We start from the raw sequence: 11,645 nt of genomic DNA, 5'->3' as shown, positions 1-11,645 counted from the left end.
GAGGTATTGACCTTTCTGCTAAGTCCTTGTTTGTCCTATTGAAACCTCTGAATCAAGATCAGGTTCCCTGTCATGGCCAAAAATGAATGAAACTCATCTTTTCTACATGTATTTTTTTAGAGAATTTCAGATGAATGGAGTTTACACTGTATGAAGTTTGACAAAGTGTTAAGGTGGTGACTGACACGTTTCCACCTCGGGACAGGTGAAGTGGTTTAAACTTAACTTTTTTAATTTAATGGAAATGTAAGGTATACAGCTGAAACCCAAAACAAAGCAAAGTGCTTCTTTTTCTTCAAATGTAGTTCTTAGCTACCCGTTCATCTGTGTCAGCAGCCATCACAGGCCAGAACAACCTGTTCAAAATGCATCTTTGGTCTTTAACCTCTAACACTTTCTGTTAGATGGTCATTCTTCTGATGACCTTAACATTTCAGGCAGTACAGTGCACCATCCAGGAAATAAACTATGACAAACACAGCATAGCTGGAGTGTTTGTTTAAAAGTGGAAAGACCACTTTATTATGTTTAACGTAAATTTGACAGATGCAAATTTGACTCATTCTAATGTTTGCCACTGTAGCTTTGTTTTTGTTTTTAATTAGCTATGCTGATTTTTTCAAATGAGTTTATTCTTTCACAAGGCGCAAAAACTGAACTCTTACCCTGATGATAAATAAACTAACAGTTCACTCCGATTACAGGCTTGGATGAGCCTCTTATACGTTGTTTAATAGATGGCTTTGTTTTAATTAGTTAGTGGTCATGTAAACATAAAGGCAACTTTACTGGCCTTTATGTGTTTATTCTTGACATTGTAGAGGTGCTTCTAGTGTCGTAAGAATAAGAATATTAGAAACATATTTGAACATGTAGTTGAATAATCACTTCTCTGACACTGTGATATATAATTGAACAGTATAATCTTATAATATAACAAATATAGAATCATGGCAGATCTGTTGTATTGGATTGTATTCAGTAATAATAATTATTATTTATTCAGACAGAAGCATTTAGGCCAATGATTTTAGCCTTTAGCAACTTCATCACCTCATCATTTGTTTTAGTGTAAGTCACTTCCACCAAGTTAGGAACTTAATTTATGGGGTTGTTTGTCAGTGTAAGAGCTCCTTTCTGTGCTGCCATGCAGGTAATAGAACCACCAGAGGTCACAGTGTTAGCACCTACTATGTTTCAAGACAGATTTGAAAAATTCTCAACCTGTCCTTTACATCACCTGTCACATTGTTATTTTGTAAGATAATTCTTCTGATTAAAAAAAACAAACAAAAAACTTAAACCATGGAATTTTGCTCTAATCTGGTTTATACAGCTTAGTGAGTGTTTGTCAGGAGAGTGATTAGATGGTGGTAGATGGTGAAGAGCATGCTCTCTAAATGACATTTTTTACATAATTTAGTATTGTTATGGTCCAATGTCCTATATGTGAATAAAAAATAGTATATCATCTTTTGATGTATTTAAAAATAAACACTAATGAAACTTGCTTTGTCTTTTCTGTCCCTTTTTTATTATTCTTGATTTGCTCAAGTGTTACATTCACATTAAAAAAAAAAAAAAGTTAACAACTGCTACAAGGCTCAAGAAAGGATCCGGTAGCTCAGCTTGTTAACATTGGGAGATGCTTCCACCAAGTGGCTGCCAACTGTCATTAAACTGTAGGACTACCAATAAAACAGACATTTAAACTGGAGTTATTACAGTGTGTTTGATTTAAGAGGAAGGAGGAAAGTGTCTTTGAAGGATGGGTTGCATGATCATTGCTATTCATATGTGTTGTATCACTCCATTGATAATATTCTGGTCATTTTTTACCATGTTATTAACCCTGAACTATGATGTTGTCTTAGGTTACCTTATACATTACATTTGCAGCGTGTTTAGTGGAGTAGAGACTGCACTCGTTCATCTTTTCTTTCTTGGGTCAAAGAACACGTTTAACATAGTAGTTTTAAGCTAACATAAGTACATTATATGTATGTGCGTCAGCACTGCTTTTATTTCGAAGGCCGGAAGTTAGATTTTTTCTTACTCTGACCAGACTTTGCGTTTCTTACAGGTATCCTCCAACTTAGGCCATTCTCGGATACGTTTACACCTGAATTTGTGCGTAAGAGGATAGCCCTTCCAGGCCCCGTTTTTTCCGCGTTTTTTAATTATTTATTTCCGTGTAAACTGCAGTCTTGATATAAAAACATTGATGGTCGATAATTTAGCCCTGCGTTGAGGGCCCCGGGGAGAACTGCAAAGGATTATAAAGTCACCTCAAAGCTCAGTTTACATTCAGAGACATGGCTCGACCACGGCCGCGGGAATACAAGGCAGGAGATTTGGTTTTCGCTAAGATGAAGGGATACCCGCACTGGCCGGCGAGGGTGAGTCTAGGATGCGGCCGGGCTGGGAGCACGGGGAGGCGGGGTTGATTTATACAATACAGCCGCTGCTTTGCTGGGGGAACAGGAGGGATGCTACGGTGCCCCGAGCCTGACTGGGGCTGACTCCACAGCCACATTTAGTTCGCTTTTTTTTTTTTTTAAATCACTAACCATCGAAACGTCTGAGCCTTTGTTTTCCGCCAAGTTGAGTAAAAATGTAGACATTTTAAAATGAGGAGAAACGGAACATTTATTTGGCTCGACGGTCCCGGCTCCATTTAGCCCTTGCAGGAGTTGTAACGCAATTTTCTCATGTGCTATATTTTCCACTAACTAGTTCAACGTGTGTGTTTATGTGTGTGTTATTTTAACCTCATGTTTGCATGTTAGCTGCCACCCAGGGAATAAATGAGCCAGTAGTTGACCTCGCATAACCCGTAGCGTCTCTGTTTCAACACTAGCTTAACACACACGCCTCGTTTACAATAAATGATTGTTGTGTATTGTATTGTACAGTACAGCTAACAGCAGACACGAGCATGGCCTCGGATCCAGTGGCGCACATGGGCCATCATGTCATGAGTTACTGGTTTACTGTGGGTGTCCACAGTGCAGCGGACTGTCAGGCTCCATTTGTGGTCTTCTCCAAGTTACTACGAGCATCTTCCTTCCCACCATCATACACAGGCTCACCACGCTTGTATGTTTATGTATGACAGGACATGAGCCCACACTGACCTGTTTCTTTTAAGATGATGTGGTGGACATTAACAGATGAGTGGTAATTACAATCAAAAAAAAAGGAAAAAAAAAAATCTCATGTTGATAACGGAATTATTAGCATGATGAAGAGTGAGCATAATAATAAATATTCAGTAACAGTTCTCCTTTCTCCTTGTCCTTCAGATTGATGAGCTTCCTGAAGGAGCTGTCAAACCTCCTGCCAACAAGTACCCCATCTTCTTCTTTGGGACCCATGAAACGTAGGCATCTTTTTTTTTTTTTCTTCCCAGGATGTGCAGCATGCCTTGTGTATGCGTGCATGGAGTATGGAAATGAACTACACTAGGCCTCTAATAGTTTTCTGGCACAGTCCTTATACACGTAGATAGAAATGTTATACACATAAAATAAATTACATTTATTTTTGATTGCCATGCCAGATAAATATCTTAAAATAAAACGGAAATTATAAAATAAAGCTTTTCTTTCAGTTCCTTATTTTAAGGAAGATCATATAGGTTTTAACCTGTTTATCTTTTCATTTAACAAAATATGACAAACCAAAGTTAAATCAACTACATAAATGAAAGCTAGTATAAAGTTAATAATTATACTGATTTAGATCAGAAAACAAATGAAAAATAGTAATAGCACTCATTATGTGGTTATTACAGTTTAATAACCACACTCATTTAAAATCTCAGAATTTGAAAACTATTATGTATAAGCATATTGTGGTTTTCCAGACAGTAACAGTAGTAGTAGTAGTAAATGTCTCTTGCCCTTTTTTTTTTAGTGCATTCTTGGGCCCCAAGGATCTTCTGCCCTACAAGGAGTATAAAGACAAATTTGGCAAGTCCAACAAGAGGAAAGGCTTCAATGAGGGCCTGTGGGAGATCGAGAACAACCCCAGAGTCAAGTTCACAGGCTATCAGGTCAGTCAGTATTATGTGTGTGGTTCAGAGGGAAGAGATGTCAGACAGGCTTGATGCTCGACAAAGCCACATTGTTGCCTTGCCAAAACTATAAGACACAAATGAAAGAACTGTTCAAAGCAGACAGTGAAAGATGGATTCATTTGTCTTAACTTGGAGTCTCTCACCTGTAAATCTGAGGTTTTTAAGATAATGTGGAACTAGTCATTTTGGCTCGTTAGTTCTGCAAAACAAATGGTGGGCCATTTTTCCCCACACACAGGCCATCCAGCAACAGAGCTCATCAGAAACAGAAGAGGGGGGAAACACTGCTGATGGCAGCAGCGAGGGCGAGGAAGGCGACTCTGTTGAGGAGGAAGATAACAAGGAGAAACTGAAGGGAGACAAGACCGGATCCAAACGGAAAAAGACGGCCACCTCCAAGGTACTGTACTTCAGCCGGTGAACATGCTAACACAGAACCTAAGACAATTCAGGTATGATAGGAGCACTGAAGATGATGTGACAGTCACAACCAGTCTGAAAATTATATAATGAATTTAGAGGCTTGAATTTTTTAGATTCAGAAGCAGTCTTTGATCACTTCTCGTGTCATGTTTGCTTATTTGAGATTCAGCTTGAACAGGAGAGGTTGTGAGCTGTGTGTCAGTTGTGGCACTGATGGAAGAATCTGTCCTTTACGCACTTTCATTACCCATCATCCACCTGTGGATGTTGAAGGCACAGGTGCAGTATTCTGGGACTTTGAGTCTTGTAATTTGCTGTCTTTTGTGTGCGTCACCTCGATTCGTTTTATCGTCTGAATGGGGGTAAGTTCACACCTTTAGGCATTTTTGGAATTTAAATCTCAAAATATAAGACTTTTCTCTGTTTTTCTTGTTGTCAGCAATGCTAATCCAACAATGAATATATCCCATTAACAAATATTGTGTGTGTGTGTATCCAGGCCTCATATATCTTTTTGCTCTGTTTACAGAGCACTGTTGTTGTTGTCAGAAACTATTAAAACCCACACGCTGTAGTTTATTTTGACTTTACCCTCCAACATGTATCTGATGCGTAGTTCCAGATGGATGTATAGAGGCTGTGGGTGGGAGGCTTCGCTGTTAATGGACACAGTATTGGCTGGAAAGAGGTCTAAGGGGCAGCCAGACTGATTTCTTCACTCTTCAGCTGAGAATGAGTCTGTAGCTTGACTTTGTGGCCTTACGCCACGTTTCATTCATCGTTAGTTTCTCTAATAAACTGTCCTGACGATCTTACTGTTTTCATCGTCCATCGCATCATAGCCGAGCACTGCCACAGTGCGTTACCGTATTAGTGCATAAGCCGCTGCTGCTGTAAATGGAAGCAGGTTGAAAAAGTCACAAGCATCCTGCTCTTCACTTAGCAACCGCTGTTGCCTAGCAACTGGGCTCCATTACGCACAGCACATGTGGCTCATCTGAAGGAATGTGTCGCTGCTGGGGAGCAGTGGGCTGGTATGTGTGTGTGTGTGTTCTATCACATCACTGAAACTGTGTATTTGAGTGTGTGTGTGTACAGGTCTTTGTTTGAAAGCATTCAGTTCAATTCAGTTCAGTTTTATTTATATAAAGCCAAATCATAACAGAAGTTATCTCAAGGCACTTTCCATATAGAGCGGGTCTAGACCTGCTCCATATGGAACAATCTATACGGAGGAAAGAGAACTTGGGACAATTATGCAATTTCAGCATTGCGAGGACATTTTTGCCAGTCCTCACAAGGGTTAGGGGGCAGGTATTTAGGTGTTGATGGTTAAGATTAGGGGGCTGTAATAAGAGAGGTACTGAGGTACTTCTGAAACATAGTGAGGAGACACTTTTATGCACATTTGCATCATGAATTGTGTCTTCAAATTATAACTTTGTATAATGCGGTATGATTTATTGACAGCACAATATTTATTATTTTGTCCTCGGCCTGATTTATTACTTCACTGTAATTTACTGTTAAAAAAATTCAGTAATATATTTGTCAGCTTATGTAATAATGTATACAATTATGGTAAACATGTTGCTTGTTATAAAGCATTGAACATGGGCACTCTGTGCTGTAAAGTCAGCTATGACTGCTGCACAGAGTGAAGGGTAATTGTCCTCTTCTGACCGTGTTGGTTTATCCCCTGCAGAGCATGATCCTGCTGCTACTGACATTTTTGTCTGTTAGAGATGAAAATTCGGACTCTCAGTAGGCGTTCCCACGTCCTGATCTGTGCATCTTTGGCAGAAATCCTCCAAGCTGTCGAGGATCTCATCTGGAGAGGATGACCTGGAGAAGGATGGGAAAGATGACGACCAGAAGAGCGGCTCAGAGGGAGGAGACCCCGACAACGACATCATCCAAAATACCACCGACAGTAAGGTGGGATTCATACACGCCTCTGTACTCGTCACCCTGATCGTTTGTTAGTGCTCCCTCGACATAGTTTAAAGGCTGATTTTCCACAATCACTTGCTTCAAATCTCAAACCTCCTTTTTTATTGAATTTCAACCAGGAGGTACTGTAGAGTTTGAAACGTGTGTAAAACCTTGCAGAGCAGTTTTCTGAGAATTCATTTGCAGTAAAACTGAAGAGACAGCCAAAACATTAACACAGAATTTTTCATTCTGAAAACTGCAAAATATCTAGATGGTATTTTGTGGAGCGTTAGCCATAGATACTAACCGTTGAAAAGTTTGAGGAAGTGGATTCATGCTGTTTCTACTGAGTGTGTTTCTCTACCACTGACCACTAGAGGCAGAAATTAAACTGTTTTGGCTGCATCTGAAAAACTAAACGGGGGACAAGTACAGTACATACAGTCACCAAGCACTTTATTAGGAACACCACACTAATACTGGGTAGATTCTCGCTTTGCTCTCATTCATTCAACAAGTTGTTGGAAACCTTCCTCTGAGCTTCTGCTCCATGTTGACATGATTCATCACATCATCACATCATTCAAGGTGCTCTTCTGCAATCAGGTCTGGAGATTGGGGAGGACTTTGAAGTTCACTGAACTCACTGTCATGTTGATTAAACCAATTTGAGACGACTTTAGCTTTGTGACATGGAGCATTGTCCTGCTGGAAGCAGCCATTAGAAGATGGTGAACTGTGGCCATGAAGGGATGAACATGGTCAGCAACAATACTCAGACAGTTAGCGTAGCCTTTCTGTCAGCTCCCACCACTCGGACCATTCTCCTGTGACCTCTCTCATCAGCAAGGCATCTGCCGCTCACTGGATGCTTTTTGTTTTTCACATCTTTCTGAGTGACCACTCCGGTGTGTGTTAAAATCCCTGGATGAACAAATAACAAACACTCCACAGTCAGTGGAGTCATTCTGATCTTTGGTGTGAACAGCAACTGAAGCTCCTGAGCTGCATCTGCAGGATTTCATTCATATCACTGCTGCCACATGATTGGCTGATTCCTTTAATTGGCAGGTCTACAGGTGTTCCCAATAAAATGCTCAGTGAGTTTATGTCTCTCACTAATGTTGTGAAGGTAAAGACTAATCCTGGTTGTCGGCTGAAGTAAACAAGCTACCTTACTGCAGTGGCATCTGACTCGTAAACTTGAGTTTAACACTTTCTGTATTTCCACTTGTGCCAAACTACATTTTGTTTGTTTTTTTTAGTGTAATAATTGTTCTATCACTGTAGTTACTACTATCATTGCTGTGCTTTCTGCTAATACAGCTATTTGCCTATTTTCTATTGTATTTTTAATTTGTTTGCAAAGCTCTTTTGTCAACATTTGACTTGCCCTTGTATGATTTATACTTTTACCACTAATACTAATAATAACTGTTTCCTTATTTTTGTGCCCCCCCTCCACCAGAACCAGCTGCTCATAGAAGAACATTAAGTGAAGAAAGCATGAAAGGGAAATCATTCTTTGTAGCTGCGATGTTGGAAAGGTGAATCCACGACATGATTTCTCATCAGCACCATCTACTGGCTGCCGTCATCACTTCCTCTTCTCTGTTGGACTCTGAGTATGTGTTTGTATGGAAGATGCACCCATACTGATACTGGTACCAGTCATCATCTGGATGCCAGGGGTAAAACTGGGCATTATGTCACACAGTTTTTCCAGCGCTTCAACTTAATTATCTGTCAGAGATCAAAGCAAAGCCTCTGTAATGTTTAACTATCAAAAACAGACAGATTAAGATTTTTAATCGGTTTTATCCAGTGACTCTGAGTGCTTGTTTATATTGTTAAATAAACATAAAATGTAGGATATTTAAAGGGGCATTAAGTACTTAAAGACTTTTATCATGCTCTTGGCAACCATTAGGAGCTGTGATAATTTTAACTGTGTTTACATGTAGCCTTTTCTACTAGGGTCATACTAATAGCCCTGTCAAAGTAAAAGATGTTTAAAATTGTAAAGTATACCCCCTTTCAGAGCCTGTTATGTAATGTTTATTTGTTGAGCAGTTGGTGGGTGGTGCAGTGGCTCCATCTCCCCCTTTTAACTGCTGTAGCAGAGCTAAATCTCTTGCTTCACAAGAAAACATACAAGTACAAGTACAAGTCCGTCTTTTTCAAAAGTTACACTCGCTCAGAACAACTAGAGACCACCTTGCGATGGGATCATACCAGCTGTGATGCCCGTCAGCATGTTCACATTCTGAACCATGAGTACTCAGTAGTCATTACTATGTTATTGCATGAGTAGTAAGTACTCACTGCATCTGATTTGGATCTCAACTACACATATAAAGTTTCGTGACTGCATCTTGCACAGTTGTGACACAAGTGTGGTGACACACACACAAACAAGACATATAAACAGCTGCCAAAGCACCCACAACCACCTCTGTGGTAGTTCCTGCTACAGTGGGTGTCTCCAGGACCACATGATGCCATGATGACACACACACACAGACACAAACACACAATTTAAAGCCATGACAAAACACTCTTAATTCAAGTTCTGCTTACTAGCTTTTCCGGGAACTTGTTGGCTCAGATGTTACATAGGAATATAGTTAAAGGAATCATTCATAACTTCACTCAGAAGGAAAAAAAAAACGTTCATATACCTGCAGCCATCTGCAAAGTCACAAACTGACAATAAGGAGAGCCAAGCTAGTGAGAGCTACAGGCCAGTCAAGAACTAATCTTTCAGCATGCTTAATACTACCATAGATGTGTTTTGTGAAGCTGAATATAGCAGGCAGTACTGAGCTCCAGAGAAATATCAATCAATTATGTTTTTAGCACAGTGGCCCAGAGGCTAGCACTACCCCCAACTGGCTGGCCACAGCTCGGCTGTGCTGTAACTGCAGTGGGGGATTTTTTTTTTTTTTTTAATGTAATTTTGGATTTATACAAAAAGATAACAGTTTATCACAGTCTCAACAAGAGTTAGGAGTTGGAAATTTATATTACCAAAATTGGACACTAGGCTAACCTGTGTAAAATAAATAAATATATAAATAAATACAGTGGAGCATGTTCTTTTCCACTGACAGCAACGCATCTGTAGGTTTATACTATGTTCATGTAAAATAATCTGTTATGGGAGGAAATGGAATATAGATAACTGAAATCTAATGGAAAACAGCACGAGTACCAGAATGCAACTGCTCTAAAGGTGCTCTATGTAGGTTTTTGCTATGCCTACAAAGCCAACATCAGTATTAACAGCTGTTTACTTAGCAGTCTAGAAGAAACACTGTTCAGCGTCAAAGTTCATTCCGCTGTTTTGACACAAAGCCTTCAGATGGAACTTGTGAGTTAGTGGTTAAGATGTGGGAAGTCGTGTACACTGTATACTTGTTGTTCAAGTGGTCAAGTCTTGAGAACATTGCTGCTAGGCAGTGGCAGCATGGACGCCTCATTCTTGTTCTCTTTTCAGCTTCAGTTCAGCCAGCTAGGGAGCAGGTAACATAATGCAGGAAATGCAAAGGCTTAATGACAGAGAGAAAAGATGAGACCCTTGGGAATATCAGCATTTTCCTCACAAGTATTATAAAATGATGAAGAATAACTATACAACTAAAATTACAATATATTAACTTACCATCCACAGAAAAGTGGACTCCCATGGCCTCTGCCATTTCTGAAAACCTCAGCAAACACGACACCAAACATGACACAATCTCTTGTAAACACTTGCTAATGAGCTTAAACAGTTGTTAATGCTAATGTTAGCTATGTAATGGGAGCAAGAACTTACACGTAGCACCTTGAATTTAAAAGAAAACTTTGCCATTTTCAAACCTGGACCTTATTGTCCCGTGTTTTTTTAGTGTATAAAATTGATAGACACTAAAGTCTTTGGAGTAGGTGCATTATTGAGCAATGAAGGTATACCTGACAACCACAAAACAGCTGCTGGAATGTAAAAAACAGGGCAGATGTCCATGTCGAAGTATATCCACTGAAGTTCTTTCTTTTGCCACTGACAGGCTCAGATTGTTAAATCTGTTGTTTAACCAGAAAACAGCAGTATGTTTGTTGTTACGTGATCAGTGGTGGAAAAATGACTTGTTTTTGTCAATTGAGTCTGGCAGAAATATGACGGCTGTTTTCTTACTCTTTGACAAAAAGCTCTTGGAATCCTGTCCATGGTGTTGTTATGGTAATAAGAATCTGAGCCTGTCAGTGGCAAAAACAAACCTTTTACGGTACATACTCTGATGCAGACAGCTGCCCCGTTGTTTACATCGCAGCAGCTGTTTTGTGGTTGCCGGGTATACCTTTCTCACTCAATGCACCCAAAAGCATGGGAACACATGGCTTCAAAAAACCTGAAGTTATCCTTTAACACAATAACATTTATAACTTTGTGGCAATACGGTTAAATATAGACTTAAATTAGCTATTTACTGTATTAAGGCCAATAAAAGTTCCAACATTCACAAGCAGGAAGTGAAATGTTTCGCTTTACGTATATCTAGATGTCATTACGCACTCGTTTCAGGAACTTTAACCGGATTGCTCGCTAAATTCTAATCACTTTTTCAGCTAAAAGGTCACTGGTATTTATCTACAACTCTGTCACCTCCTACATGTTTTTGTGCTATGGAAATGTAAAAAACAAAAACTCCTTTAATATTGTTGAAAAGTGACTTATTCTACGTGCTCAGAAGGGTCAGTTTTACAGCAGTTTGTGAAATCTGTGTCACAATAAAACAAAAATACAGTATTGGTGCATCTCTGCTCTGTATGTGATATGATATGATGCCGTCGTGACACCACATATCTTATTTAGGTCGGATGGAACGGGGGGATGAGGTAGCTCATGTTCTTCCCAGTACTTCATAATCACGCAGTGTAGATAGCCATCAATCAGTATTTATACTGGCCTGTGCATACCTGTCTGTATTGCATCACTCATGGTCACCTGTCACTGTGTACAAACGCATTTGATAAGACCTCCATATATTTACACACACACACACACACTCTCCTACTGTCTATGATAAATGTTGGGTATTGCGGTGTACTGATCACTGTAGTTGTAGCTTGAAATAGCTTTTTTTTACAAGGATAATTATGGGAGGGACTTATGGAATATTCAGTAACTGTCGAACATTATCCATATGCTATGTTACTCTTT

General features: G+C 39.6%; 1 protein-coding gene across 1 annotated transcript; it reads left to right on the top strand.

The window, feature by feature from the left end:
* Positions 1-2,114: 2,114 nt before the first annotated feature.
* On the top strand, positions 2,115-10,587 carry LOC121186100 (hepatoma-derived growth factor-related protein 3-like). The gene is made up of 6 exons (XM_041044731.1): positions 2,115-2,399; positions 3,306-3,382; positions 3,919-4,057; positions 4,320-4,481; positions 6,308-6,442; positions 7,908-10,587. The coding sequence occupies exons 1-6, from the start codon at positions 2,316-2,318 to the stop codon at positions 7,932-7,934; spliced, it is 624 nt and encodes a 207-aa protein (XP_040900665.1). The 5' UTR covers positions 2,115-2,315; the 3' UTR covers positions 7,935-10,587.
* The last annotated feature ends 1,058 nt before the right edge of the window (positions 10,588-11,645 follow it).

The sequence above is a fragment of the Toxotes jaculatrix genome, chromosome 1 (assembly GCF_017976425.1).
Source record: "Toxotes jaculatrix isolate fToxJac2 chromosome 1, fToxJac2.pri, whole genome shotgun sequence".
NCBI classification, from domain to species: domain Eukaryota; kingdom Metazoa; phylum Chordata; class Actinopteri; family Toxotidae; genus Toxotes; species Toxotes jaculatrix.
The sequence above is the reverse complement of the archived record's forward strand: the minus strand, read 5'-3'. Positions and strand labels throughout refer to the sequence as shown.

Bases quoted from the DNA above. Each gene is read 5' to 3' on its own strand.
- LOC121186100 (XM_041044731.1), top strand. From the start codon at position 2,316: ATGGCTCGACCACGGCCGCGGGAATACAAGGCAGGAGATTTGGTTTTC. The intron at 2,400-3,305 runs GTGAGTCTAGGA...CTTGTCCTTCAG, and splicing joins ACCCGCACTGGCCGGCGAGG to ATTGATGAGCTTCCTGAAGG. The intron at 6,443-7,907 runs GTGGGATTCATA...CCCCTCCACCAG, and splicing joins AAAATACCACCGACAGTAAG to AACCAGCTGCTCATAGAAGA.